This window comes from Terrapene carolina, unplaced genomic scaffold, assembly GCF_002925995.2.
Source record: "Terrapene carolina triunguis isolate 2854851 unplaced genomic scaffold, T_m_triunguis-2.0 Scaffold21, whole genome shotgun sequence".
NCBI classification, from domain to species: Eukaryota; Metazoa; Chordata; order Testudines; family Emydidae; genus Terrapene; species Terrapene triunguis.
Window position 1 is genome coordinate 42,973,863 of NW_020664372.1, and position 27,541 is coordinate 43,001,403.

The 27,541-nt window shown below is 43.8% G+C and overlaps 1 protein-coding gene across 8 annotated transcripts in view; it reads left to right on the top strand.

The window, feature by feature from the left end:
- The window catches only part of INPP4A (inositol polyphosphate-4-phosphatase type I A), a 193,732-nt gene that overhangs the window by 146,521 nt on the left and 19,670 nt on the right, over window positions 1-27,541 (top strand). For 3 of the 8 annotated variants that reach the window (XM_024213386.2, XM_029910597.1, XM_029910604.1), the window contains 6 exons: window positions 1,331-1,514; window positions 3,824-4,042; window positions 6,848-7,115; window positions 18,169-18,201; window positions 22,365-22,537; window positions 27,002-27,125. In XM_024213386.2, the coding sequence (XP_024069154.1) occupies window positions 1,331-1,514; window positions 3,824-4,042; window positions 6,848-7,115; window positions 18,169-18,201; window positions 22,365-22,537; window positions 27,002-27,125 (1,001 nt within the window). The remainder of the gene's footprint in view (window positions 1-1,330; window positions 1,515-3,823; window positions 4,043-6,847; window positions 7,116-18,168; window positions 18,202-22,364; window positions 22,538-27,001; window positions 27,126-27,541) is intronic. The other 5 variants (XM_029910605.1, XM_029910606.1, XM_029910608.1 and 2 more) reach the window with 2 other exon arrangements.

The window sequence follows — 27,541 nt, forward strand, 5'->3', positions numbered from 1 at the left end:
ACACACACACACACACACACACACACACACACACACACACACACACAAATATGTATGGCACATTAATTATGCACGCGTGCAGTGGTGCAGAATTCCCCCAGAAGTAGAATACACATTCCTGTAGTTTCCTTGAAAAAGTTTATAAAAATTAAAATATGTTCCCGATCAGTGGCTTAACTCCCCCTCCACCCTTCCCCCAAAGCAAAAGAATTCAGACTCCTCAGAGAGAGTGATTTGGAGCAATTGCACCTGAGAAATTAGGCTCTCTGATATGCTAAACATGGCTTTGTTCACCAAACAACAGCTGGCATTTACAATAACAATAGGTACTTTTATGTCTAATGGCTACAATGAAGCAATTAATGACAGGAAGAAGTGAGAAGGAGGAGAAATAAATTAACGTGTGCCAGTTTAGGCATCTTTGACTTGACACTTCATCCAGAATAGGCAAGGACGCTTATCACACCCTGAGCAGAGACAAAGACAATAAAACATCTGCATGCTGTTCCATGCAGCTGGTACATGTCAGCTGACTCCGACTGCAGGGTCATAAAATTGCAGTGGAGATCTATGGCTCGGACTGAAGCCCCACGGGGTCCTACACCCCAGGCTCCAGCCTGAGCCTGAACATTTACACTGCAATTTTATAGCTCCGCAGCCCGAGTTTCAGGATTAGAGTCTTTCTACTGGTATAACTATTTCAGTTCAGGTGTGGCCTTCCCCTCCACCCCCAAATAGTTATAATGGGTCAACCCTAATGTGGATGCAGTTACACTGATATAAAGATGCATTTTACTAGTGTAGTCTATTCTCCTTCTCATCTGGGAATAAGCTATACTAGTGTAAGTACTATGATATCAGTATAACTTTGTCCACAGTAGAATGGGTTGTACAGCTTTAACTCTGCTGGTGTAGTTAAAGTGATATTGTTGTGTGGAGACAAGGCTAAAATTCCTAACCTGGCAAGGAGATATCAGATGTAACTGGGTAAAGTGTCTGTGTTTTGGGAAGAGGGAGGGTGGAGCAAGCAACCTAAGGAAACTGGTTCTGTCTCTGCTGGCAAAATTTGTCATACACATTCTCCTCAGAAAATTGTCCCTCCTGTATGTGATCTGTGAGCACAGTCATTTAGCATCTGAATGTTTTCATTAAATGCAGAGGTGCTCAGGTATAAGTGTCCCTGCTGTTTAATTGCCCATTGGTCTTCCATGGTTAATTGTTAGCTTAGGTAAATTTTGTTGTCCACAATTCCTTTTTCGGCATGAAGAAGTGTGACTAGAGTGTTTATACCTTCTGATAGATTGTTTTTAAATTGTTTCTTCTTTTTCAGCACTTCAACAAGCTCCCAGTCTATAATATACATACCACAGGACATTATTAGAGCAAAGGAGATTATTGCACAAATCAACACCCTGAAAACTCAAGTCAGTTACTATGCCGAAAGGCTCTCGAGAGCTGCCAAGGATAGATCAGCTAATGGCCTTGAAAGATCACTTGCCATTTTGGCAGATAAGGTATGAGAACAACAAAACAAAATTATTGATAAAAGTGAAGTGAGACACATTCTGAAGCACCCCTTTTTTGTGAGCTCCCTGAAAAATCCCAAAATGGTCTCTCTTGTGGCCCCACTCAGCTGCAATTGGAAGATAAATCCAGATGGGATTTTTGAATTTGCCACCATTTATTCAGGTTTTCCTCTTCTCTTCCACTCACTCTTGCTTCCACCTCCTATGGATGGAGTGGTGAGGACTGAGAAAGAAGACTGATACCTATTGGCTTCCTTTCCCAAGTTTAAAGTATCACCTCCGCCACGTGTCCAGTCACAACATCCCAGAGAAGAAAATCCTAAATTCACTTTCATACGTGTCTCTCTATAACCACTGACTGGTTTGTTGAGCTCATTTCTGAATAAGCTATCGTGCAACAGGAACTTGAAGAAACCGGAACACCACAAGGAGTCTTCGTTATCATTTCATTTGTATAATAATGACATGAACTTGGGGCAAATTGTAGTGATGCTGTTCAATTAATACTTGACTCCTGTAGCCTGATCTATAGATTATGAATAAAAATCCCCAATTATCACTTTGAGGGTTGACAAGTTCTTGTCCCAAGATCAGGCCCGGTATTATTTAAATTATTTTATAGTTGGGAACCCCTATGTGCACAGGTGCAACACTCACACTATAGGAGCTCTTTTATATTTACAAATAAATAATTTATTATTACATTTAGCAAAGTCAAAGACACTCTAACTCAGTAAGGTAGATAGAGATAATATAGAAAGTACAACTGAACATCCATACTCTCACCATCCCTTGCAGAACAACCTGAAATGTTAGCCATTGTCTTCCTCGTCACCTTCCTCATCTTCATCAGTGGCCATCATTCTGGCCCCTCCCCAGGGCTACATCTCTCTACCCCTACTGCCCTGGGATGCCACTTTTGTGATATGTTACGCTGACGTTACCATGTCTAATGCATATTCAGTAGGGGTTTCTCCCCTCTTCCTTCTTTGTATTCCCTCCCCTTACCAATGTTAAGGTGTCCTTCTTCTATAGGTCAGTGTATTTATGATTTCGCCCCATTATCATATACGTCAATTCATTGTCATGGCACTCTTGCGGTTGGATGTTCCGACCAGAAGCTGGTATCAGTTCATGTTCTATGGTTGGCTGATGTCATTATGGATAAGATTCCCCCCCCCCCCCCACACACACACACTCTATTTCCAATTCTCCAAAACTTATGAGTTACTTAAGTTTATCTATGCCAAAGGTCATAGGCCTCAAGCCTCATGCTAACTGCTGAAGCCATTGACTTACAAGATACAAGCCTGTAGGTTCCTTGCATTACTGCTGAATATAATAAAGCAGAATATAATGCAAAGCAGTGACTATAATAGAGATAAGCTGGCCCACTGGGCTACACTCCACTCAATAAAAATGGACTGAACGGGCAATCAGAATGAAACTTATTTACAAGGACAAGAACAAATGCAGTTTTAGAGTTCTTTTGTTGTAGTATTCTGAGTTCTAAGAAAGCATAGCTAATAAATAAGCAGTACCCTATGACAGAGAATGCATTTGACAGTGAGTTTACTGTATACCCACTTGGGGTGCCTGTATACTTTCCCATAATGGAAGAACGTATGATGAAATTAAAGTTAAAAATATACAGAAGAAAATACTTGTACATAGTGTATATCTGACCTGTGGATTCTCTGCTGCGGGATATTGTTAAGGCACATAGTTTAGTAAGCTTTTTTTAAAGTGGGTGAATAAGAATAGTATCTGAAGTTATGTTATCTAGGAGAAAGGCAGGTCAGCAATCCTCATGCTTCAGGGCTTACGTACATCATTTGCCAGAATAAGGAAGAAATTCCCCCCAGGGTACAGTATTGCACAGTGAGGTGGATGTTTCATGCCTTCTTCTGAAGCATGTATCATTAGCCGCCGACTGAGACGGGATATTAAACTAAATGGAACATTGCCATACCAGAGGAGACCAATTTCTGTGGACTGTATGAAGGTGCCTGAGTTTTTTTTTTTTTTTAAAAGACTATTTCACTTAACAGAAAATGAAGTGCTGGCTCTAGGTAGAGGCACTAGGAACTGTAGATATTTGTTAAATTTTCAGCATGTGTAGTCCTAAAATGTCAGTACACATTTTTGAAAATTACACTTCACATTTTTGCTTCCTATACGTCCTTTTAAGTCCCTGCTGCAAAATGAGGGGTTTTTTTTTTTAATGAAAAAATAAGAATGTAGATAAGGATTTAAAAGTGAAAATGCTTTCAAATTCTGTTTTCTATTGTTTTTAGACGCGGCAGCTTGTCACTGTCTGTGATTGCAAGTTATTGGCAAATTCAATACATGGATTAAATGCTGCAAGGCCAGATTATATAGCCTCAAAGGCATCTCCAACCGCTGGAGAGGGGGAACAAGTGATGCTAAGGAATGATCAAGACACTCTTGTGGCAAGATGGACAGGAAGAAATAGCCGATCTTCTCTGCAGGTGGATTGGCATGAAGAGGAATGGGTAGGTTTGCTGAATGGAGGGATGAGGCCTGCTGATGTCATCTCCTTTTTCCCCTTTCAGTATCCCTTTATTCCCTAGCCCTATGCCCCTTAGCATGTAGCTACTAGCCACCGGACACCGATATCTACAAGTCTTATTTTGGAGCACAACACTGCATGTGTTAGGTCTGGTCTACACTTAAAATGTAGGCTGACGTAGCTATGGCACTCAGGGGTGTTAAAAATCCACATCCCATGTGCCATAGCTATGCCAACCTATATTTTAAGTGTAGACGCAATTAGGTTGATGAAAGAATGCTTCTCTCGACCTAGTTACTGTAGCTTAGGGAGGTGGGGTTCTGACAGCAATGGAATAATTCCTTCCATCACTATAAACTGCATCTACACTACGGGGTATGGTGCCTTAGCAATGCCACTGTAGTCCTCATAGGTAGACATGTTTTTAGTTATCCAAAGGGGTTGCTGATAAGTATCTTGAAATGTTCCTTTCATCCTCTCTCTGTCTGCCCTTTGATCAGCAGGAGCAGAAGCAGGCACTGAAAAATTAGTCTGAGTCTATTGCATAATAGCAGAGTCAGATCAGGTCTACATTGCAGATCTATGTTGGTTTAACTATGTTGCTTAGGGATGTGAAATATCAACACCCCTGAGCAACTGAGTTATACCGATCTAACACCCACACTCCCCCCTCCTCCTCTCCCCCCCCCCACCCCGTGTAGACAGTGCTATGTCAATGTCTTCTCACGTCGACACAGCTACTGCCTCTCGGGGAGGTGGATTAACTACGGTGACAGGAGAACTCTCTCCCATCGGTGTAGGAGCATCTTCACTTAAGCGCTACAGTGACGCAGCTGCATCAATGCAGCATTTTAGGTACAGACCTGCCCTCAGTCACTTGGGCCACCTGGCTGTCCTGCAGTCAGTTCTATACTGAGAGTTAATTGAGTATTCTTTTTAATGAAACAACTAAGAAACATTGTGCAGGGTGTCCCTTTATCAATCTCCATACACAGCCAAAAAAGAAGAAAACATAAAAAATAGAACTCTTGCAATATACTCTTAGATATTAGTTATGAAAAACAGCTTTTCAAAGGCTTTCCTGGTTTTTTAATCTAAATATTTAAGTGAGGTGTCTGTTTCTGTTTTAATTATGAGCTGCCTTTTAAAACAGGTCAAACCAAGAATTAAATGACTTTCCATCTAATGTTGCCAATTTAAATGAGAATTGAGCTGTCCTAACAGTGTAGTGTAGTAGAAAGTGAAACGGAAGTGAATGCAATCTTTGTTAAAACTGTTGAAATTGATTAGAATAGTGGTTAACCCTATGAAATACAGGAGGAAAAGAAATAATGTCAAACTACATTTCAGAGCTACCTCCAAAATAGACTCTCATAGGGTTGATCCCTTCAGTGGCCTTCAAATGAAGCCCATAAAGTTCATTAGGTTACTAATATTGCACTACTTATTGGTTTACTCAGTTAAGTGTATATTGGATACAAGACACATCATATAACAATGATGTAAACTTTTCCTTCTGTATCTGATGGCTTATTGATTTTATATTCTGCTATAATAGTATGTATGGGAAATTATGGGTGTGTACCACAGTATCGTGTATTTTTATATTCACATATGTACTGTGTGTGTGTGTGTGTGTATAGACACACCAGCTACATATAAAAATACATGGTACTGTGGTATAAGGGTTTTATCAGGATGAGTTTGGAATGGCCACATTACTCATAAGTGAGTTATACAGGCCATCCCAAATGAATGCCAATAAAATCTTTATACCACAGCCTCTGTTACAGGAAAATCTTGTAGGAATGTCTTAGTTTTAAAATTTGTTATTGGAACTATTTTTGTACCCCTTCAGCTGTAAATTCAGATACCTTAGTTACTTTGGCTAACTTTTTTAGAAGTAGCCTGTGACTTTGGAAGTCTCAGTTTCTGGGTGCCAGGCTTAGGAGACCTAGAGGCTGATTTTTCAAATTACTGATTACCCACAATCCCATTGACTTCAGCTGAGGTTGCAGATGTGTGTTCTGGACTTCTGAAAACCAGGCCTAAGGGGTCTCAATTCGGGCATCAAAATTAGAGGCCACTTTTGAAAATTGTAGCCAATGAGTCAAACTATGCAGGGTTCAAAAGGGAGACACCAAAAAACCCTCTAAAATGAACTAAAATAGTCTTTCTGTACCTAAAAATAGCAAGGCTTTAAAGTAAGCTCTCTCTAGCCATTTTAAAGCTAGAAGTGAGTGATGGGTCCCATTGGGAAGCTGGGGACTTCCCTTTCCGGTGGTACTAAGTTCCATTTCTAGTTATGTAAGAACACAGGCACTGGAATTTAAAGTAACAATTTTTTAGGGATCGAAAAGCTGTCACTGGCCCAGGACTAAACTTTATCCACTCTGGACCTCAGGCAGGTGTAACTTTTGAGAAGAAAATTCCACATTTGGCTGAAGGAGGAAGAAACATTTTCCCTGTTAGGTTGATGGTTTAAAAAAAAAAGTGCATTTGAAGTTGAAATAATACCTGGGGAGATGGATTAGTGGGCAGATGGCTTAAGAGAGTCAGAATTGTATGACAAATTTATCACACAGCTCTGCAGCTTACCATTTGGATGTCACTTTAACTTATATAGATACATATGGAGTATGTATGTATAAATGCAATGGCAAAGTGCAAACTTTCCTAAGCAATTGTGTCTAGAACCACAGCGGGCAAAGTATCTCTTTTTTGCAAATGTACTTGTCATCTAATGTTGGGATCTTCATAATTTAAAAGGGGATGTTTTTCTTTCAAGGAAAAAGTTTGGTTGAATGTTGACAAAAGTCTGGAGTGCATTATTCAGAGAGTGGACAAACTTCTCCAGAAAGAGCGTTTGCACAGTGATAGCTGTGAAGATGTTTTCCAGTGTGACATCAGCTGTACTAGTAAGAAAGGTAATCGGGATACTCGTGCCTACTGGATAAATCCAAAAGGCTTAGATGAGACCTCATCCTCACCACCATCATCCTCACCACCATCTTCAACCATATCATCCTCTGCATGCCATTCTCACAGAAACACAAGTGCGTATGACAGACCCTGCTTTGCTGTATGTTGGCATATTTCTCAAACCTTTTAATTCATCTTTATGTCAAATTCTACATTTTTTAAATAGACAAGATACCAGACAAAGGGGCCTGGGTGAGTTTGGAGTTGCTAACCTCTGAAGTGAAATTCTGGCCCCACTGAAATCAACGGCAAAACTCCCATTGACTCCAGTGGGATCAGGATTTCACCCTTGGTGTTTTGAGAGCTGAGGTTCCAGATTTCAGATGAATAGAATGAATCTGGAAAGCATCATAGCCTGATATACTCCGCATATAGGTCAGGCCGTGACAGTTATGCCAATATCTCATTATTTTTTCTCTTGGCATCAGCTTGTCTGCTGCCTCAGGGCTATTCCAGAATACCTTTTAAAAGATAAAATAAAACAAGAAAGTGGCCCATGCACTAATACAACGCTGATGAACAGAGCTGAGCTCCCAGAGTGTGATGCCAAATGAGAGTGCAGGAAAGGTAGAAGGGAAGTACTGCTGGGTGAGGGGTTCCAGAAGAGTGAGCTAAGAACAGACGGGTGCATTGGGTTTTTAAGATGTGTATGATATTTATCCTCATACTGATCTGCTCATCAAGTGAATGAGTATCTCTCAGGTGAATGAGGTGACCTGGTGATGACTGAGGATAACATGCTCTTGTTCCTACTATTTATTTATGAAGGGTAGCAGCGTGTAGTAGACTGAGCACTTGACTAGGAGCCAGGAACTCCTGAATTCTACATCTGGCTCTGCTGCTGATTTGCTGTATGGCCTTGGGCAGGTCACCTATGCTTATTTTTTCAAGTCTGGGTGCCTTAAAGTGAGGCAGTTAAATCTGTACTTAGGTACCTAAGTCAAAGTGATCTGAATTTCAGATGTGCCAAAATTGTAGTTCCCATTGAAGTCAATGAGAATTTGAAAATCAAGCTACTTTGACCTACATAGCTAAATATGCATTTAGGTGCCTACATACAGGCACCTTTGTTGGAACATTTTGGCTGTAATCTCTTCAGGTGTCGTGTCAGTTCACCCATCTGTAAAATGGCAGAATAGGCAAAATGCTTTCAGGGCCCTGGGGGCGGGGAAAGGGCAAAGCACACTTACTAGTGGCCTCTGCAACGCGTTTTGAAAATGTGTAGTGTGCGCTCCCTCTCACCTTTCCACTAGTGCAGTGTTTCCCAAACTTAGGACGCCGCTTGTGTAAGGAAAGCCCCTGGCAGGCCAGGCCGGTTTGTTTACCTGCTGCGTCCGCAGGTTTGGCCGATCGCAGTTCCCACTGGCCGTGGTTCGCTGATCCAGGCCAATGGGAGCTGCTGAAAGCGGCGCGGGCCGAGGGACGTACTGGCCACCGCTTCCAGCAGCTCCCATTGGCCTGGAGCGGCAAACCGCGGCCAGTAGGAGCCGTGATCGGCCGGACCTGCGGACGCGGCAGGTAAACAAACCAGCCTGGCCTGCCAGGGGCTTTCCTTACACAAGCGGCATCCCAAGTTTGGGAAACACTGCACTAGTGCAATTCTCCAGGCACCCTCTACCCCAACAGACTTACTGGCCAGTCGGGGCTGTCAGTAGTGCTAGTAGTACCCCTGCTGCACTCCAGTTGATGGTTTTGTCCCGTTAGGAATCATGAGGGAAGGAGGGGCTCCTGGCAAGTTTTTCCCCTTCGTCACCAATGTGATTGTCTGGGACAGTTATAATATAGGGCCCAATCAAACTGCCTTTTCAGTGAGTTAAATGGCAGTTGAATCAGCCTTAAGGTGTAACTGTGAACTTCTCTGTATATTAGCATGTATAAACTGACTGAAAATAATGCATTCAGCTATTTAAAAGTTACTGTTGGTTTGCATGGAAAGGTTGCCTTAAAATTGGCTCAAGCATTTAAGCAAAGTTATGGTAATATGTGGTATCAAAATAATCAATCAGTCGGATTGTATAGTACAAGCATAAAATGTAGGAAAGAAAAGATCATTCTAGTCTATTCTCCTGCTAGTTCAGCTGTAAACTAAATAACACTATCAAAACTATAGGTTCAAATGGTGCCAAATATATTGTAAATAAATAATGCCTTAAGCATGTGAGGGAGAGAAATTCTTAAACTAATCCTACTTTGAAGCTCCATTTTAGGTTTACAAATTTTCTACCCTTGCAAGTTTTCATGATAATCATTTTCATAGAACAGATCAAGCAGTGGTTAGTCTTAGAAAAGGTCATTTGGGTTTTGAACATTTCCATGTTTCATACTCTGTGGTATTTCATGCCTCTTCCTTCCACTATTTTTGCATGCCTGTGACTTCATGTTCATTCCACTATTAATATTTTAGCACAGTAAGAGATGTTAATTTTTAATACAAAAGTTGTTTAGTTTTTAAGTTAACTTTTTAACAGCATATGGTATACAATTGAATGTCTGTTGCATATGATTTGCTGAATGTTCTAAATTGCTGGATTTTTTCCCGAGAATATCCTATATTTCTGGGTATTTTATATCAATAAGCTATCATATTAGAATTGTTTGAGTATTTTCTTTCTGCTTCAGTTATTTGAGCACCAGAACAACAATTACATAAGCTGATATTTGCTTAAATAATATATATGAAGGGAACATGTTGAATGTATATGCCATTAAGATCTATGGATCCAATGTAATTTGTAAATATAACTAAAACAAACTTAGTAGAGAAGACTACTTAGTAGACCTCTCACACTGATTGCTTTATAGCACACAGGAGCTGGAAGGTGGACTCCTTTAACTTATTGATCATATATGTTAAATAGAGAGCATTTTAGTAAAATGTATTGCTCTGTTTTAGAGTGATCTGGTAACAAATGTGTGTGGCAATATATTCTGTTTGTTCACTCATTGAACCTTTCCTGGCCACTTATTGGTTGAAAACAGTAACATGATGAATCAATAAATTTCAATGTACACACTTGTGCTCAACTCATTAGGTGTCTCATGTTAATAGTGAACAACTTCAGTGTTAACATTCAGAGTACTGAAACCTGAAGTTTTCCAAAACACGTTTTGGATTTTTTATTAAAAGAACTAGAGAGAAGCTGGTGTAGCTGTGGGTGGAATGTGGTCAGAAGTCATGGCCATGCAGGCAGATTTATGTCAAAACTGTTTTAGAACAGCCCTTTTCTTTAAAACTGTGCCTACAGCTTTTAATATTGCTTCACCCACTTCTACTCTGGATCTTAACATTCATTTCATATGAAAATGATATTAGATGCATCTCCCTACCTACTGTTTTGTGCAGCAGAAAATATCTGTAGCCATCTGGAACTCTACCCCCATCCTCACCCCAAAACCAAAACAACCTCCTTCCTACAACCTGCTCACTTAAACCACACCATCATGAATAGCTGAAGTAAATATGCCCTGAAGGTGCATGAATTGGGGCGCTATTAGACGAGGGAGTACAGCAAGTTCCAGAGTTGTGGGCGCTCTGCCAGGAATGCCCTGCTCCTGTCTCCCGGTTGTACAAATCTGTCAATCTGAGTGTTGATCCCAGCTATAAGATTGTGAGGAGAGAAGCCGTTTCTGAAGTAGCCTGGACCCCAGCTGTTCCATAGGTCAAATCCAACTACTTGAATTGTACCAGAAATGAATTGGAAGCCACTGCAAATAACGTGCCTGACAGCACTTTGTAAACAACACTATGTCAATGGGAGGGCTTTGCCCATCGACATAGATACCTCCTCTCAGGGAGGTGGATTAACTACGCTGACAGGAGAAACTCTCCCTTTGGCATAGGAGCCTCTTCACATACAGAACTACAGTAGTGCTGTATGTGAAGACAAGCCCTCAGAAGCATCACATTTCCTTGACTGACATGCATCAGAATAGAAATACCCTCCTTTCTATAAGTACTTGTGTGGGAAACATTTAATTTATTTAACCATGACCATTGGCTAGAGATTAATAATAATTTGGGATTAAAGAAACCAACCCCCCCCCCCCCCCAACAGTTCTAAATTTGGTGAAAGTGGCATAGTAAAGCGCTGTTGAACGTATTTTCCATGCTTATTCTAAGGGTGAATTGTTGTGAAGGGAAACATTGTCTGAAACGTGAAAGGGGAGACGTATCCAGAAAGCTGAAGAAATATTTTAGAAATAAAATGTTGCAATAGACTCAGATATTCGCTTTAAAAACTGATTTTTTTGCTATGCTAAAATCTTTACTGAATGTTATGCAGGTTTTATTTATCCAAAGTAGTTCTTCTTCGTGTGATTGCTCATGTGTATTCCACAATAGATGTGTGTGTTCGCCACGTGCACCAGTGCCGGAAGTTTTTCCCCTAGCAGTACCCATAGGGGAGCGCCCCAGTGACCCCTGGAGTGGCGCCTCCATCGTGCGGTGTAAGGGGAGCTGCGCGCTCCCCCCACCCTCGGTTCCTTCTTGCCGCCAGTGAAGGTGCTTCGGAACTGCTCTGCTCTAGCTTTGCTGTAGGTCGTTTACCCAAAACTGCTTGTTCGTTCAGTGTATGGTACCTGTAATCAGTTAATTGTTTAGTTAGTTTAGTTTAGCTTAGCTAGAGCACCTTGGCTGGGGCATGCCCCGTGCTCCGGGTTTTAAGTCGTGCGACACTTGTAGGCGTTCTATGCCACTAAGTGATCCACACGTGGACTGTCTACGCTGTTTGGGGGAAACCCATCTCAGCGATCGCTGCAAGATTTGCAAGTCGTTTAAACCTCGGACCAAGAGAGAAAGGGACATTAGGCTCCAGGCTATTCTGATGGAGTTGGCGCTGACCCCAGCTCCAGCACGCTGCTCCAAGTCGGCACCGGGCACTGCGGTGTCAGTGCGTGGCAACCCTTCGGCGCCATTGACTAGTCGGCACTGCTCCCCGTCCACGGGGCATGCCAAGAAGGCTGGAAAGAGGCCTTCTTCGCCGCAGCACCGGAGTAAACCGGGACAGAAGCTAGACCCATGTCGAGCAGTCCTTGATCCCCACTGGCCACTAGACCTCCGACTCAAGTCGAGCGGAGTAGCCCGGCCCATTCGGAGCAGCCCTCCCCGGATGTCCGGATGCCCTCGACGCTGGAGGCCCTGCAGGCAGCCCAGGATGTTAAGTCCATGCCGGTACCAGGAGCACCGCCGATGTCGGCCCTGCGCTCCAGAGGCAAGCCGCTGCCGGGATCTTTGCAGTCGCCCCCAGCTCAGTACCGGTCTCAGTCGAGGGAACGTTCCCGCTGCCGTTCGCCACCCAGCAACCATTCAGGGCAAAGTCCACGTGGATCGCCCTCGACGCCCACCAGGCTGTCTGGTTGGGTTCCGTCTGACCAAGACTCTTGGCACCGCTCCGCCTCGAGGAGCGAACACCAATGGGACCGAGGCAGACGTCGCCAAAGGTCCTTGTCTTGGAGGGGTTATCATAGCCGGTCACAGCATGGACGTCGACATCATTCCCATTCGGCGTCCCGCTCCAGGACCCCGCCATGGCACTGCCTCCGCAGTCCCGGCGTCAATCGCCGTCGTCTCGCTGTCGCGGGTCCGCCCGTGGGAGCTGATCGCGGAGCAGCTGTTACCGATAGTCCCGGTCCTCCACGTCAGGATCGCGGTCCCGTGGTCAGCACTGCTCCCGGCGCCGCAGCTCCTCCCGGTCCGGGGACAGCGGCAGGTCGTATGTCAGCCCGGCCTCCCTTCGTAGTCATCCATCGATGGGCCAGGCTAGCCAGGCCGAACAGCCGGCCTCGTGGCCAGCCCAATGGTACCAGTGGTCACCTTGAGCCTCAGAAGGACCATCGGCCTCCCTCTCCAGACCTCAGAGGAAGGAGTCGGTGGGACATACATCCTTGGCACCGTGCCCGGAGACCAACCAGGTGGTAGACCCTCCGGTGCCGGTGGACACCCAAAGTAGCGCGCTGGCCTCCTCGCCCTCCCCGGATGAGGCGATTACGGCCCCGCTTCCCTCTGTTCCGCAGGGCCCACCAAAAACTCTTAAAAAGGATGGCATCAAGCCTCCATCTCCAAGCAGAGGAGATGGAGGAGCCCTCGGACTCCCTGTTTAATGTGCTGTCCTCCTCGGCACTGGGCAGGGTGGTCTTGCTTCTCCATGAAGGGGTGGCAAAAATTTCAAATGCCCTGTGGCAAACACCGGCCTCATTGGCCCCCATCTCCAAGAGTGCAGAATACAAGTATTTTGTACCCACCAAGGGGCATGAATACCAATACACCCACCCTGCTCCTAACTCCCTGGTGGTCGAGGCGGTCAACCACAGGGAACGACAGGGCCAGCCAGCCCCTACCCTGAAAAATAAAGATTTGTGGAGGCTGGACTCTTTTGGAAGGAAAATTTATTTGTCCTCAAGCTTCCAGTTATGGGTGGCGAACCACCAGGCTCTCCTGGGCTGATATGAGTTCAATCTGTGGGGCTCCCTGCCCAAGTTCGAGGACTCTCTCCAGGAGCGCGGCAGGAAGGAGTTCAAAGTGCTGGTGGAGGAGGGTACAGTGGCTGCCAGAGCAACCCTGCAGGCAGCGTCGGATGCAGCAGGCACGGCCGCAAGGTCCATGGCCTCAGCGGTGTCCATGAGAAGGGTTTTGTGGCTCCTGCTCTCTAGGGTGTCCAGTGAGGCACAGACCTCCCTGCAGGACCTCCCGTTTGACGGCAAAGCTCTGTTTGCGGAACAAACGGATACAAAGCTGCATGGCCTGAAAGACTCCCACATGACTCTCCAGACTCTGGGTCTCTATGTTCCAGCTCCAGCTAAACCTAAGTTCAAGCCGCAGCAGACTCCCGCTCAGGCCACCCACCCAAAATATGAGACTGCTTATAAGAAGTCGCGGGACTATGAGGCGCCCACAGAGGCAGTCTCGCCCTACTCCCCAGCCTGGGTCCTCCAAGGTCAAGCAGGTGGGGAAAAGGCAGTTTTGACGGGATGCCTGGGGGTGCCCTGCCATTTCTCATCAGGAATCCACCCCCAATAAAGCTTCCCTTCTCCAATTGGTTGTGTGCTATCCTCCCGGAGTGGTCGCGGCTGACATCGGACCGATGGGTCCTCAACACCATCTCCTGGGGCTACACCCTCCAGTTTACTTCCTCCCTGCCCAACCACCGCCCGCCCCCGTCCCTCCCGGGGAGACCCCTCGCACGAGGCCCTGCTCGAGCAGGAGGTGGGGTGGCTCCTGGGCCTACGAGCGGTGGAAGCAATACCCAGGGAGTTCAAAGGCAAGGGGTACTACTCTCGCTATATCCTGAAAGCCAAAGGGGGGCTCAGGCCCATCTTGGACCTGCGAGGCCTAAACCAGTACACGGTGAAGCTCACGTTCTGTATGGTCTCCTTGGCTTCCATCATTCCCTCCCTGGATCCCGGGGACTGGTACGCCGCCCTTGATCTGCAGAACGCGTACTTCCACATTCATATATTCGAGGGGTACAGACGCTTCCTCCGTTTCACTGTGGGGAAGGAACACTACCAATTTACGGTCCTCCCATTTGGCCTGTCCACCTTAGGCGCCGGGGGGGGGGGATCCAGATCTTCCCCTATCTGGATGACTGGTTGGTCAAGGGAAGCTGCTGGTCGCAGGTGTGGGATCACATGGCGCTCCTTCTGTCCAAGTGGGCCTGTTGGTAAACAACACCAAGTCCACGTTAGTCACGGTTCAACGCACAGAGTTCATCGGGGCGGTCCTGGACACCTCGTCGTCCAGAGCCTCCCTCCAACTGGACAGGTTCAAGACCCTGAAGGGACTCATCAACACGGTCACAAGGTTTCTGGTGACAACAGCCAGAGCATGCCTTCAGCTCTTGGGTCATATGTCGGCGTGCACATATGTGGTTGGTCACGCCAGACTCAGGATGAGGCCCCTCCAGCTCTGGTTGGCCTTGGAGTTCTCCCAGGCCAGGGACAGGATGGACAAATTCCTCACGGTACCCGAACCAGTGCTCACCTCCCTACGGTGGTGGTCTTCCTCGGGAAACATGATTCAAGGGGTCCCGTTCAGGGGCAAGGCCCCGTTGCTGGAGCTGGTGTCTGACACATCGGACCTGGGATGGGGGGCCCATGTGTGGAACGTTCAGACCCAGGGTCTGTGGTCGGCTCGGGATTTGACCCTCCACATAAACGTCAAGGAACTCAGGGCGGTACGGCTGATGTGCATGACCTTCTGCTCGCACCTGGAGGGCCGGGTGGTCAGGGTCCTCACGGACAACACGGCCTCGATGTTCTACATCAACAGGCAAGGCAGGGCCCGATCCTCTGCCGCGAAGGCCTCAGGCTGTGGGACTTCTGTAGAGCCCACGACATTTTCCTACAGGCCTTCCATTTGCCGGGCACCCGGAACACGCTGGTGGATCGCTTGAGCAGGGACTTCTCCTCTCAGCACGAGTGGTCTCTCCACCCAGAGGTGGTGCACAGACTTTTTCAAGTGTGGGGAACTCCCTAGGTGGACCTGTTCGCGACTCGGCAGAACCGTCGCTGTCCCCAGTTTTGCTCCGGGGGGGGGGGGGGGGGGGGGGCGGGGACAGGGTGCTATCTCCGATGGCTTCCTCCTGCCCTGGTCAGGCCAGTTTCTCTCGTTCCTGCTGATCAGCAAGGTCCTGGAAAAGATAAAGATGGACAGGGCCCGGGTCCTTCTGATTGCCCCGGCGTGGTCCAGACAGCATTGGTACGGGACCCTCATGGACCTGGCGGTCGCCCTGCCGTGGCCATTGCTGTCCCGCCCAGACCTGCTCTCCCAGTACCAGGGCCACCTACTCCACCCCAACCTAGCAGCACTCCACCTCACGGCATGGCTGCTCAATGGTTAGGTAGGGAGGAGAGGACGTGCTCAGAAGGGGTTCAGCGCGTCCTCCTAGAAAGCAGGCGGCCCTCTACGCGCCGAGCCTACTTGGCAAAGTGGTCTCGGTTTTCCAGATGGGCGGACGAGCGGTGCGTTTCCCCGGTGGCCGCCCCGATCCACCTTATCCTGGACTACCTCCTTCACCTTAGAGCCCAGGGCCTGGCACCCTCATCAGTCAAGATGCATCTGGCAGCCATATCGGCCTTCCATCCGCCAGTGCAGGGCCACACAGTATTCTCCCATGCTATGGCTGGCCAATTCCTTAAGGGGTTGGATCATCTCTTCTGTATGTTAGGCCCCCAGTCCCACAGTGGGACCTAAACTTGGTGTTGGCCTGTCTCACGGGGCCCCCATTTGAGCCGCTAGCCACGTGCTCCTGGTCACACCTCTCGTGGAAGGTGGCCTTCCTGGTTGCGATCACGTCGGCTAGGCGGGTCTTGGAGCTCAGGGCCATGACCTCCAAGCCCCAGTACACGGTGTTTCATAAGGATAAGGTCCAGCTCCACCCACACCCCTCTTTCCTCCCGAAGGTGGTCTCCGCCTATCACATGGGTCAGGACATTTTTCTGCCGATCCTCTGCCCCAAGTCCCATGCGTCCAGTAGGGAGCGCCACCTCCACACGCCGGATGTGGGACAGGCTCTGGCTTTCTACCTGGAGCGGACTAAGCCATTCAGAAAGTCCTTGCAACTTTTTCGTTGCCTCAGCCGAGCGCATGAAAGGTCAGCCGATCTCCACTCAGCAGCTCTCCACCTGGATCGCCTCGTGCATCCATATCTGTTATGACCTGGAGGGAATCCCTCCGCCACAAATTGTGAAGGCACACTTGACTCGGGTGCAGGCCTCGTCAGCTGCCTTTTTGGCCCACGTCCCCATTCAGGACATTTGTAGGGCTGCCACGTGGTCTTCAGTTCACACATTCACCTCGCACTATGCGATTGTCTCCCAGACCAGGGATGACGCCGGGTTCGGCAGAGCTGTGCTCCGTCCCGAGAATTTGTGAACTTCTACCCACCTCCAACAGATATAGCTTGGAATCACCTACTATGGAATATACATGAGCAATCACTCGAAGAAGAAAAGACAGTTACCTTTTCCGTACCTGGTGTTCTTCGAGATGTGTTGCTCATGTCTATTCCACATCCCGCCCTCCTTCCCCTCTGTCGGAGTTGTCTGGCAAGAAGGAACTGAGGGTGGGGGGAGTGTGCAGCGCCCCTTATACCGCTCCATGGAGGTGCCACTCCAGGGGTCGCTGGGGTGCTCCTCTACGGGTACTGCTAGGGGAAAAACTTGCAGCACTGGTGCATGTGGCAAGCACGCACACATATTGTGGAATAGACATGAGCAACACATCTCGAAGAACACCAGTTACGGAAAAGGTAACAGTCTTTTCTAGCTCAGGTGGTAGTCCCCAGGACTGCTATTGAATTTGGTATTCTCCTCTGTTATCTGCTTCCTTGACCAATAATTCTTGATATTAACATGACACAAGTTTCAGTTTTGTTAATCTACTAAACTAATATTGAATATTTCAGAACACGTTGTGACTGGGGTTATTCCTTTCTGAGGGCTCAATCCTCCCATTGAAGGCAGTGCAAAACTCCCACAAGCTTCAGAGTGGAGTACGTTTGGGCCTTTGGTATACGCCCAATACTGGTCAGAGTGAACAGATTTATAAATTGCAAAACACAAACTAAATATTATGAAATAGCAGAGTAGTGATTCTAATTACTGTTGCAGTCTGAGCGCATTAATGTCACTTTCTGTTAAGTGCTCTGGTACTTTAAATTTATTGCTGGTCTTTTGCTGTTCTGTTTTAGCTGCCTTACTGCAAGCTTATTCTGCAGTTGCACTGAGCAAGTGGTTCTCAAACTATGGTCCGTGGATTGGTGGTCTACGGAACACTGGCTGATGGTCCACAAACAGCAAGCTGGTCTCATGGTACTGGCTTCTCCTCCCTCTTTTCAACTGCCAAATCAAATTTAAAAAGCAGTTAAAAATGCTGACGGGGAAAATAATATTAGGGCAGCAATTTCTGTAGTTGCCACATGGTTATTATGTGATCATGAGTAGTGGGGGAGAGGTGGTCCACATAATCATATTGGGAGGAGAGGTAGTCCATGAGGCAATATGTCTGTTAAGTTGTGGTCCACTCTGTGGAAAATGTTTGAGAACCTTGCATTGAGCATTTGAGTTGCTTATGTTGAGACTGTGTTGCTGCTCCTTAATCATGCATGTTGCACCTCCATTTCTGTGCAGATTGCAGCCCCCCTCCTGAAGAGTCCAGCCCAGGTATGTGCGTTTTCCATTCATGGCTTCTGCAAATTGCAATTTTTGTTTGTATTTAACAGTGGAACAAGTGTTTTGCTGATGTGATATCTAATACTGCATTGGAAGGATGTGCAAGGAAAAATGTTATTTTTTCCCAATCAGTCCCTTTTTACCAAATAAAAACCTGGTAGGAGGAAGACATGGAAGAAGAAATAGCTACAAGTATCGCTTAACTTCTATAAACACATACTGTCTCACCGTGAAATCTGATAGGTTATTATTTCCTAAAGAGAAGTGGAACAGGCTCACTGTAGAGTCTGGTAGCTTTATACGTTGATAGATGAGAAATGTTCAGTGACATTACCTTTAATTTCTCTAGTTGACAAGTTCTAGTAAATTGATTTGAGAAGTGCTAATGTAGGACCTGTTCCAAAGGCCATGGAAATCAATTGTAATCTGATTATTGATTTCAATGGACCTTAGATAATGCCGTGTATTGGGTGCTAACTTTAGTATTCTGAATGGGCATTAGGAAATGGAGCAATCTGATTGGATGATAGAGGGTAAGTAATTGCTTTGTGGGTGTGCCACAGCATTGTAGGCCATCGGAAACCTAACTTTCAGAACATAAATTTGAAATAGTTTGATTTCGTTGTCTGAATGAATAATCTGGTTTTCAGAGCTGCTGAGCACCTGCAGCTCTCGCCAGAGTTAAATTACAGCTTCAGGTGCCCAGTACTTTGATATATGACCCTACCTTTATTGCTGTATTCTTTTTACTGCTGTGGAAAAGGAAGATATAAACTTTAAAAACAAAACACACTCACGCAACTTTTCCCCAGTACATCTCTGTGTGTGCACATTAACTTAAATAGACTTTCCAGGGACAAAAGCAATAGCGCTTGCATGCAGTAGTCCCGAGAGGCGCTACTATATGTCTTAATAGGTCATTTCAGTATCTAATTTCTGTGCTCCATTTTCCATCATCACAGCCTCTCAGCTATAGAAGCTCTTTCTCTTCCTCCCTTATGCAGTGTTTTTCTGCATTCTTTTTATCTCATTATTTCCATAGGTTCTTCCCTATGGAAAGCAAAATGTCCCTGGAGGTCTCTCCCATTCAGGCCTTCCTCCTGGCTTCCTAATAGCAATAAGAAAAATAAAGAAGACATATGGAGCCAAATCCTGACATCCTTTACCAAGCAAGACTGCCATTGACTTCCATGGGTACTGTCTCTTAGTAAGGACTCTGCGATTTGGCCTTCAGTCTGAAGCAACTTTTTAACATAAAATTAGAAACTTTGATAAAAGGGGGGTATTTATAAACAAATGGCAACTTTGAACTTTTTTGACCAGATCTTCAGCTGCTGTAAATCAGCATAATTGTCCCTCTCACTTCCCTCCACACCTTCATTTACTTTGAAAGTAATATTGACTTCAGCGGAGCTATGATGATTTACCCTAGCTATGGGTTTGCCTGTCACCAGATCGGGCACCTCCCGAGCGCCTCGTTGTGGCCTGGGATCATAATCATGGGCCTTCTTAGACTCTGCACATCCTTTTTGTCCATTCACAAACCCCTTCTTGTGGTCTGGGTTTATTCAGATAAAATAAACTAAAAAGTAAAACTCAGAGCCCCAAAACAAAATCCATCCATGTTACCCTCTTGTTAGGTCATTCCCAGGCCTCTCCTGCTTGTAGTCTCAGTCTCACATCCCAGGACTCCCTGCTGGAATCTGCTCACTCCTCCTCATCTGTGATCTCCCTGAGCATCTGCACTTCACTGCAGCCTCCTGCTGCTCTTTCTAGGGAAATCACCTTATCCATACCCAGGTGTGGCCCCCTAATAATCAGAATTGGTTGGCCCCAACCCTCCAGCCCTTCAGGGGCAAGCCATCCTGTTAATTGTCCCATAGAGTATGTATTGCCATTAAAGTGTTCTGGTGATTTCATAAAATGTAAGAGCAGAGCTCAAGTGGATTTGTTGTCACAACAGAATTAAAGTACCTGACAGTGTTTCAAAATCTTTTATTTGTTTTATAGAATATATAGTTCCAACAATAAAATCCTGTTAAGAATATTGTTAAAGAAAACACAAACAAAAACCCGATTGAGGAAAGTGTATACATGAGTACTATAGACAATTTATTTTAAAACTGCCAGTGGATGTCCAATCCTGATGTGAATCTGTCAGTTACTATTCTTTTCCTCTTTGTTTATAGTCAGTTGCTGCTGCTGCTGTCAGATTTCTTTAATTTACATGTGTGGCATCTCTCCTCTCAGATTAGAGGGAAAAGCAATGTCACACTGTTAAATGACGAGATTTGAATTTCAGTATCAATGTTCCAAACCATAAATAAAATATACCAATAGAGGAAAGGTTAGCGCAGTCCCACAGAGCCACAAGAGCTTACGTTACATAACAGCTGAACCTTGGAAAATAATCCAAGAATTGCATTATCTTTCTGAATTCTGTTTTTATAATGCTACTGATTTACAGTTTGATTAAAACAGGTATCCATGTTTTTTTTTAATGGATTTGTTGACAAAGACATATAATAATTTTGAATTTTAACTCCCCCTGGATTATTTAGAAAGTTAAATATTGCCATGTGTTGGAATGGCTACATTCTAGAAGATATTTTCCATTCTTTTTATCCTTTTATACAAAGCTCTTTAAAGCAAATAATGAGAAATCATTTCTTTAAAATAATCTGTATTTTGCTTTCTGAGGGTTCATAGTTCCAGATTAGGGCATTTGATTATTTTAGAAAAACTGTATAATAGAGAATAAAAGACAAGCTGTAATTCTTTCAGTTAGCTCTTCTGAGCTCTTCTGAGCTACTAAAGTAAGGTACTGTAATTATATGCAGTGGAACAGAGCCAAATAACTTTCCTTCATTTAGTTTATTAGATTATCTATCTGTCTACTGCATAGGACAGAGGTTTTAATAGCACAGTAATGCTGGACTTGTCATTTATGATGTTTCTGTTAGCAAGTTTCCATAACTTCCCTCTTTGGATGGTTATCAGGGAAAATTGTATTGTTGTTGGCTCTTAACCATAGACTTCAATTGAAGTCCTGAACAGCTTCCTGTCAGAGGCCTGAAGTGATCCTGTTTTTGCATGATTATGATCTGTACATCACCTTGTATGGTGCGGCCAGCTAGTCTGGTGGTGGTATGACTTCCATTTTTGGACTGTACTGTATGTTGAAAATAAAACTGATTTAAATAGCAGTTTTCCCTTTTTAAATTCCTATTTTAAAAAAGACCAAAAGCAGAACACCTTTCTACCCTGTCTTGAACTATGGAAAAAGTTTCGACACAGTGTCTGATTAACTTTTTTCACAGAATGATGAAAGTGGGCTTAAAAAACTGGAGGATGATTAAGATGGGAGGGGGTGGGAAGGAAGTAGAATAATGAAAAACTGAACTACTGGGGCTTTTTATGGTACATGAGTATTAGAGAGGTAGGGTGGTGCAATGGTTAGGGTACTAGCATGGGAATCTGGAAACTTAGGTTCAGTTCCCTGCTCTGTCACTGGCTTCATGGGTGACCTTAGGCCTGGGAAATCACTTAGTCTTGCTGCAAAATGGGGATAATAGGATTTCCCTACATCACAGGGGTGTTATGAGGATAAATACATTGACGATTGTGAGGTGCTCAGATGCTGTGGTGCTGGGGGCCATGTAAATACCACACAAGGATAAAATAGATTTAGGAGAAGCCTTTTTGACACCAAGGGGCAGAAGAAATTTGGTAGCAATTAGCTATACTGTGTATCTGTTACAGAATACAATTCGGCTTTCTTTCCTCCTATCTTCCTCCCCTTGAATAGTGCTTTATAAATCAGTTAGTCTGCTGCCTGCTCTCTGTAGGCAAACATGGCAGCTGTTGTATGCTCAAGAATATCCACCACCCCAGCCTTACCCAGGAGAGCCGCCTTTATTGTTCTGTTGTAATAACAATTCTTTTAAGCACATTACAGTATGGTGCTGAATAGCACTGGAAATAAATGGGCCAGCCAGGAAAAATAAGCTGCTGTTAGACTATGCTAAATACTTATTATCAGTAGTGTTCAACTTTAAATTGAGCCAGAAAGTTTCTTAGGACAATGGCTTTAACACATTTTTCTTTTTCAAAATAAAAGTATTTAAAATGTCTTTTTAATTTTTTTTAACCAGGTGAATGGAGTGAGGCTCTTTACCCCTTGCTGACAACGCTCACGGACTGTGTAGCCATGATGAGTGACAAGGCAAAGAAAGCTATGGTCTTTTTGTTAATGCAAGATAGCGCTCCTACAATAGCTCTGTGCCTGAGCCTTCAATATCGCAGGGATGTTGTCTTCTGCCAAACTGTAAGCAAGAAAGTTGCCTGATATGATTACAGTTAGACTTGTGGTGGGTTTTTTAAGAGTCTGAGAGATTAATGTGGTTAGAACTGATAATCTTTTATACTTACCGTCTTAACAGCAGTGTAGAAATCAAATGCAGCCTCCCCTCTTGTGCACCGTGCTGTTCAGATATAGCCATAGGAAAAATAGTACTGCATATAGGTATCTACCAATAAAATGAATTGTCTGCCATCTCTGTACTGTATATTCATTTAAAAATTATGCTAATTTAGTAGAGTTGTCGATTAATCACAGTTAATTCACGCGGTTAATTAAAAAAAATTAATCGTGATTAAAAAAATTTATCGCGATTAATTGCAGTTTTAAACACACTGTTAAACAATAGAATACCAATTTAAATTTATTAAATATTTTGATGTTTCTCTACATTTTCATATATATTGTATTCTGTATTCTCATTGAAATCAAAGTGTATATTATTTTTATTACAAATATTTGCACTGTAAAATGATAAACAAAAGAAATAGTATTTTTCAATTCACCTCATACAAGTACTGTAGTGCAATCTCTTTGTCGTGAAAATGCAATTTACAAATGTAGAGTTTTTTTTCTTATATAACTGCACTCAAAAACAAAACAATGTAAAACTTCAGAGCCTACAAGTCCACTCAGTCCTACTTCTTGGTCAGCCAATTGCTAAGACAAACAAGTTTGTTTACATTTAAAGGCGATAATGCTGCCCTCTTCTTATTTACAATGTCACCAGAAAGTGAGAACAGGCATTTGCATGGCACTTTTTGTAGCTGGCATTGCAAGGTATTTACATGCCCGATATGCTAAATATTCGTATGCCCCTTCGTGCTTCGGCCGCCATTCCAGAGGACATGCTTCCATGCTGATGACGCTCATTAAAAAAAAAAAGGGTTAAATAAATTTGTGACTGAACTTCTTGGGGGGAGAATTGTATGTCCCCTGCTCTGTTTTACCCGCATTCTGCCATATATTTCATGTTATAGTAGTCTCGGATGATGACCCAGCACATGTTGTTCATTTTAAGAACATTTTCACTGCAGATTTGAGAAAACACAAAGAAGGTACCAATGTGAGATTTCTAAAGATAGCTACAGCACTCGACACAGGGTTTAAGGCTCTGAAGTGTCTTTCAAAATCTGAGAGGGACGAGATATGGAGCATGCTTTCAGAAGTCTTAAAAGAGCAACACTCCAATGTGGAAACTAGAGAACCCGAACCACCAAAAAAGAAAATCAACCTTCTGCTGGTGGCGTCTCACGCAGATAATGAAAATGAATATGCGTTGGTCCACACTGCTTTGTATGGTTATCGAGCATAACCCGTGATCAGCATGGACGCATGTCCCCTGGAATGGTGGTTGAAGCATGAAGGGACATATGAATCTTTAGCGTATCTGGCAAGTAAATATCTTGCGACCCTGGCTACAACAGTGCCATGAGAACACCTGTTCTCACTTTCCGGTAACATTATAACAAGAAGCGGGCAATATTATCTCCTGCAAATGTAAATAAACTTGTTTGTCTAAGCAATTGGCTGAACAAGATGTAGGACTGAGTGGACTTGCAGACTCTAAAAATTTTACATTGTTTTATTTTTGAATGCAGTTATTTTTTTTACTTAATTCTACATTTGTAAGTTCAACTTTAATGATAAAGTGATTGCACTACAGTACTTGTATTAGGTGAATTGAAAAATACTATTTCTTTTGTTTCTTTACAGTGCAAATACTTTTAATAAAAAATAAATATAAAGTGAGCACTGTACACTTTGTCTTCTGTTTTGTAATTGAAATCAATATATTTGAAAATGTAGAAAACATCCAAAAATATTTAAATAAATGGTATTCTATTATTATTTAACAGTGCGATTAATCCCGATTAATTTTTTTAATCGCTTGAGAGCCCTATAATTAAGGCAATAACACTGCTGCGTAAAAAGCAAACAAACAGAAGCGGCGGAGGGAGAAGAAAATATGATCAGTAAAACATTTCTCCCTGACCTGCAATAGATTATTGCCTGCATCAAGTGCAAAACTGACAAATATTATTTTGAATATGTTACTTAAAGCAGGGCTCCAAAATGTATCAGATATCAGTGGAAAGATTTGAGGAGGAGGGAACCAACAACGTCTAAGGCCATGTCTATGCCGTAGTCGAAGGTGTAATTTGAAGTTTGCGTAGGCATACATGCACTACCTAGCTAGCACAGCTAAAAATAACAGTGAAGTCATGGCTGCATGGGCTATTACAAGCCCTTCTGGGTCCCCTGGGCATGCACTCGTGTTGTATGCACTGCAGCCTGTGCTGCCACATCTTCGCTGCTATTTTTAGTGAGATAACTAGATTAAGCTAGAGTGGGTATGTGTAGCTGAGCTGCAGTCACACCTCTGACTGCAGTGTAGACATGGCTTTAGGGTAATTCACTGGAGAGACGTCCAGCTCCCAACCCCAGCTGCTTGGAAAGGTGAGGGTGCTTGGATTTCTATTCAAGTGCTGGCCCTGCTTGGGGGCTCAGACTTTCATGTCTGCCTCTGACTAGAAGATGTCTGATAAATTTGAAGGGCTTCCCACATGTCTGTCTGCTGAAAGACAGAAGGAGCTTTCGCACTCTCTTCTCACAACTGAGAGAGCCCGTCTACGCTACTGCTTAAGTTGATCTAACTTGTATCACTCAGGGGTGTGAAAAAGTCAATCCCCAATCGACGCAAATTAGATTGACTTAAACGCTGTCTACACCGGTGCTATGTTGGCGGGAGAGCGTCTCCCACTGACCTCGCTTCTGCGTCTTGCTAAGGTGGAGTAATTATACCGCTGGGCGAGCGCTCTTCCATTGATGTAGTGTGTCTTCACCAGATGTGGTACAGCGGTGCAGCTGTGCCAATGTAGCACTGTAGTGTAGACTTGCCCATAGTCTCCTGACTACTCTGTGCCTTCTGCCCTCCTCCTTAGGCTTCCATTTTCCAGGATCTCCTCCCTCTGTGAATAGCTCCAGAGCCCGTCTCTGCTGTTTCTCCTAGCTTTCCCAAACAACAGCAGAATGAAACCGACAAGATTATTGTTAGTTTTACTACTGCCCTTGGGGTTTTGAATAGTAGAAATGAAAACTTGATGGGAGTCAGTTTTCACTCAGCTGCAGCTTGGCATAGCTCTTAGCAGGAGCAGCAGCACAGGTACTGGAGCAATCTCCCTGCTGACTCAGGTAGATATTTCCTCTAGGGTTCAGTTTCGGAAGTCTGAGTATTGGTTTGCATTTGCTACAATTGGGTGCCATAATATTTTAAATTAAAGCTTAAATTTTGAGTAATTGATACTTACTTTCCTCCTATTCACCAGGGAAAGCTGACAACTTGCCATTGGTGAGTAGGCAAGTAGATTATTCTATGCCCTGTCATAGTCACACAGTCTTTGCTTAAACACATCAGTGCTCTTTGACATCAGCTAAATTGGAGGTTCATTCTGCTAACTTGCTACACGCCATAGAACAAAACATACTCAAATTCTCCTTACAGATATTCCTTATGATTTTAAATCTTTTTGCTCTAGTTATACTTTGTCTAAGAACCTCAAATCAACAAGTTTAATTTTACAGTAACCGTTACCTAGTTTAAATAGTTCAAACAGCCCTTAGCCATCTTCTTTCAGGTGAAATGATCCCCAAAGGAATTTCCATATGGGGATCAATTCAGAGACAATTTTATACAAAAAGCAATTAATAATAGGGGCAATTTCTGTAAACCACTCGCTGCTCTTAACAAGATCTGCGTTTTGAATACAAAAAATGTCCCCCTCATAAATCAAACGTATTTCCTTCGGCTTAATTCTGCAGTGAAATCATAATCCTGTGTTAGTGGTATCAGTCAGTTGCATTGGAAATTACTGTGTTGTTACAAACACGGAATTAAGATCCACCACAGTATTGGGACCTGATCCTGAGAAGTGCTGAGCACCAGCTGTTTCCACTGAAGTCAGCAGGTGTTCTGTGGTTCACAACAGTACAGGGCAATGTTTGCATAAAAAAAACAGGCATTGTAGCCTTTAAACTTTTTTTAAAATGTCAGTGGAATAATTTCTGTTATTAATATTAAATCTAAGTTTCAGAGTTAAAACTAGTTGTGTCTTTTACACCTGTAATTGAAATTGTTTTCCAAGGAAATCTTGGAGATTAATTAATAAAACTTAGATTGTAATACAACTGGTCATGGGAACAAAACTAATAGACCTGAAGGCAACAGGAATCCCTGTAAATCAAATAAAATATTTCCCATTTTTTATTAATATTTCTCTTTAACTATGAGGAAGGAGTGTCACTTCTAAAGAAAAAGAATATCGGTTTGACAGCTGTTACAGCATCTCTTAGATACTACAATGCTTTCATTTTGGATTAGAGACCCATGTTTTCTAGTTATTTTACTTTTGTATTTCTTCTCTTCTGTAGCTGACAGCTCTTATTTGCGGTTTCATTATCAAGCTGAGGAACTGCCTGCATGATGATGGATTCCTAAGGCAGCTCTACACCATTGGTCTGCTGGCGCAGTTTGAAAGCCTTTTGAGCACATATGGTAAAGTCACTCTACATGGGACATTATTTATGAATTGACAAGTTCAGCTTAATATAGGCCACAGTTGCAAAATGAGAGTGCAGGATTTGGAATAATTTGCAGTTCAGCAACAAAAAAGAATTTTGAACTGAACCATAAAACAAAATGATAGTTTAAATATGTATTCAGCTCCTGAAATAGAAGCTTTTGTATTTCTTTCATTTAAATTATTTATATTTCATAAAATAAGACTGTGGTTACTTGATCATACTTGTTCTTTTCTGAAGAGAAATGGAATTAAACTCCAACCAAGTTAAGAGGAACTACTTGCAAAAAATACAATTTGCACTTCCTTGAACCTCCTTAAATACATAATAGAAAGAGAGACTGAAGAGGTATTAGGAGTATGACACTATGAATAAATCCAGATCCACTCA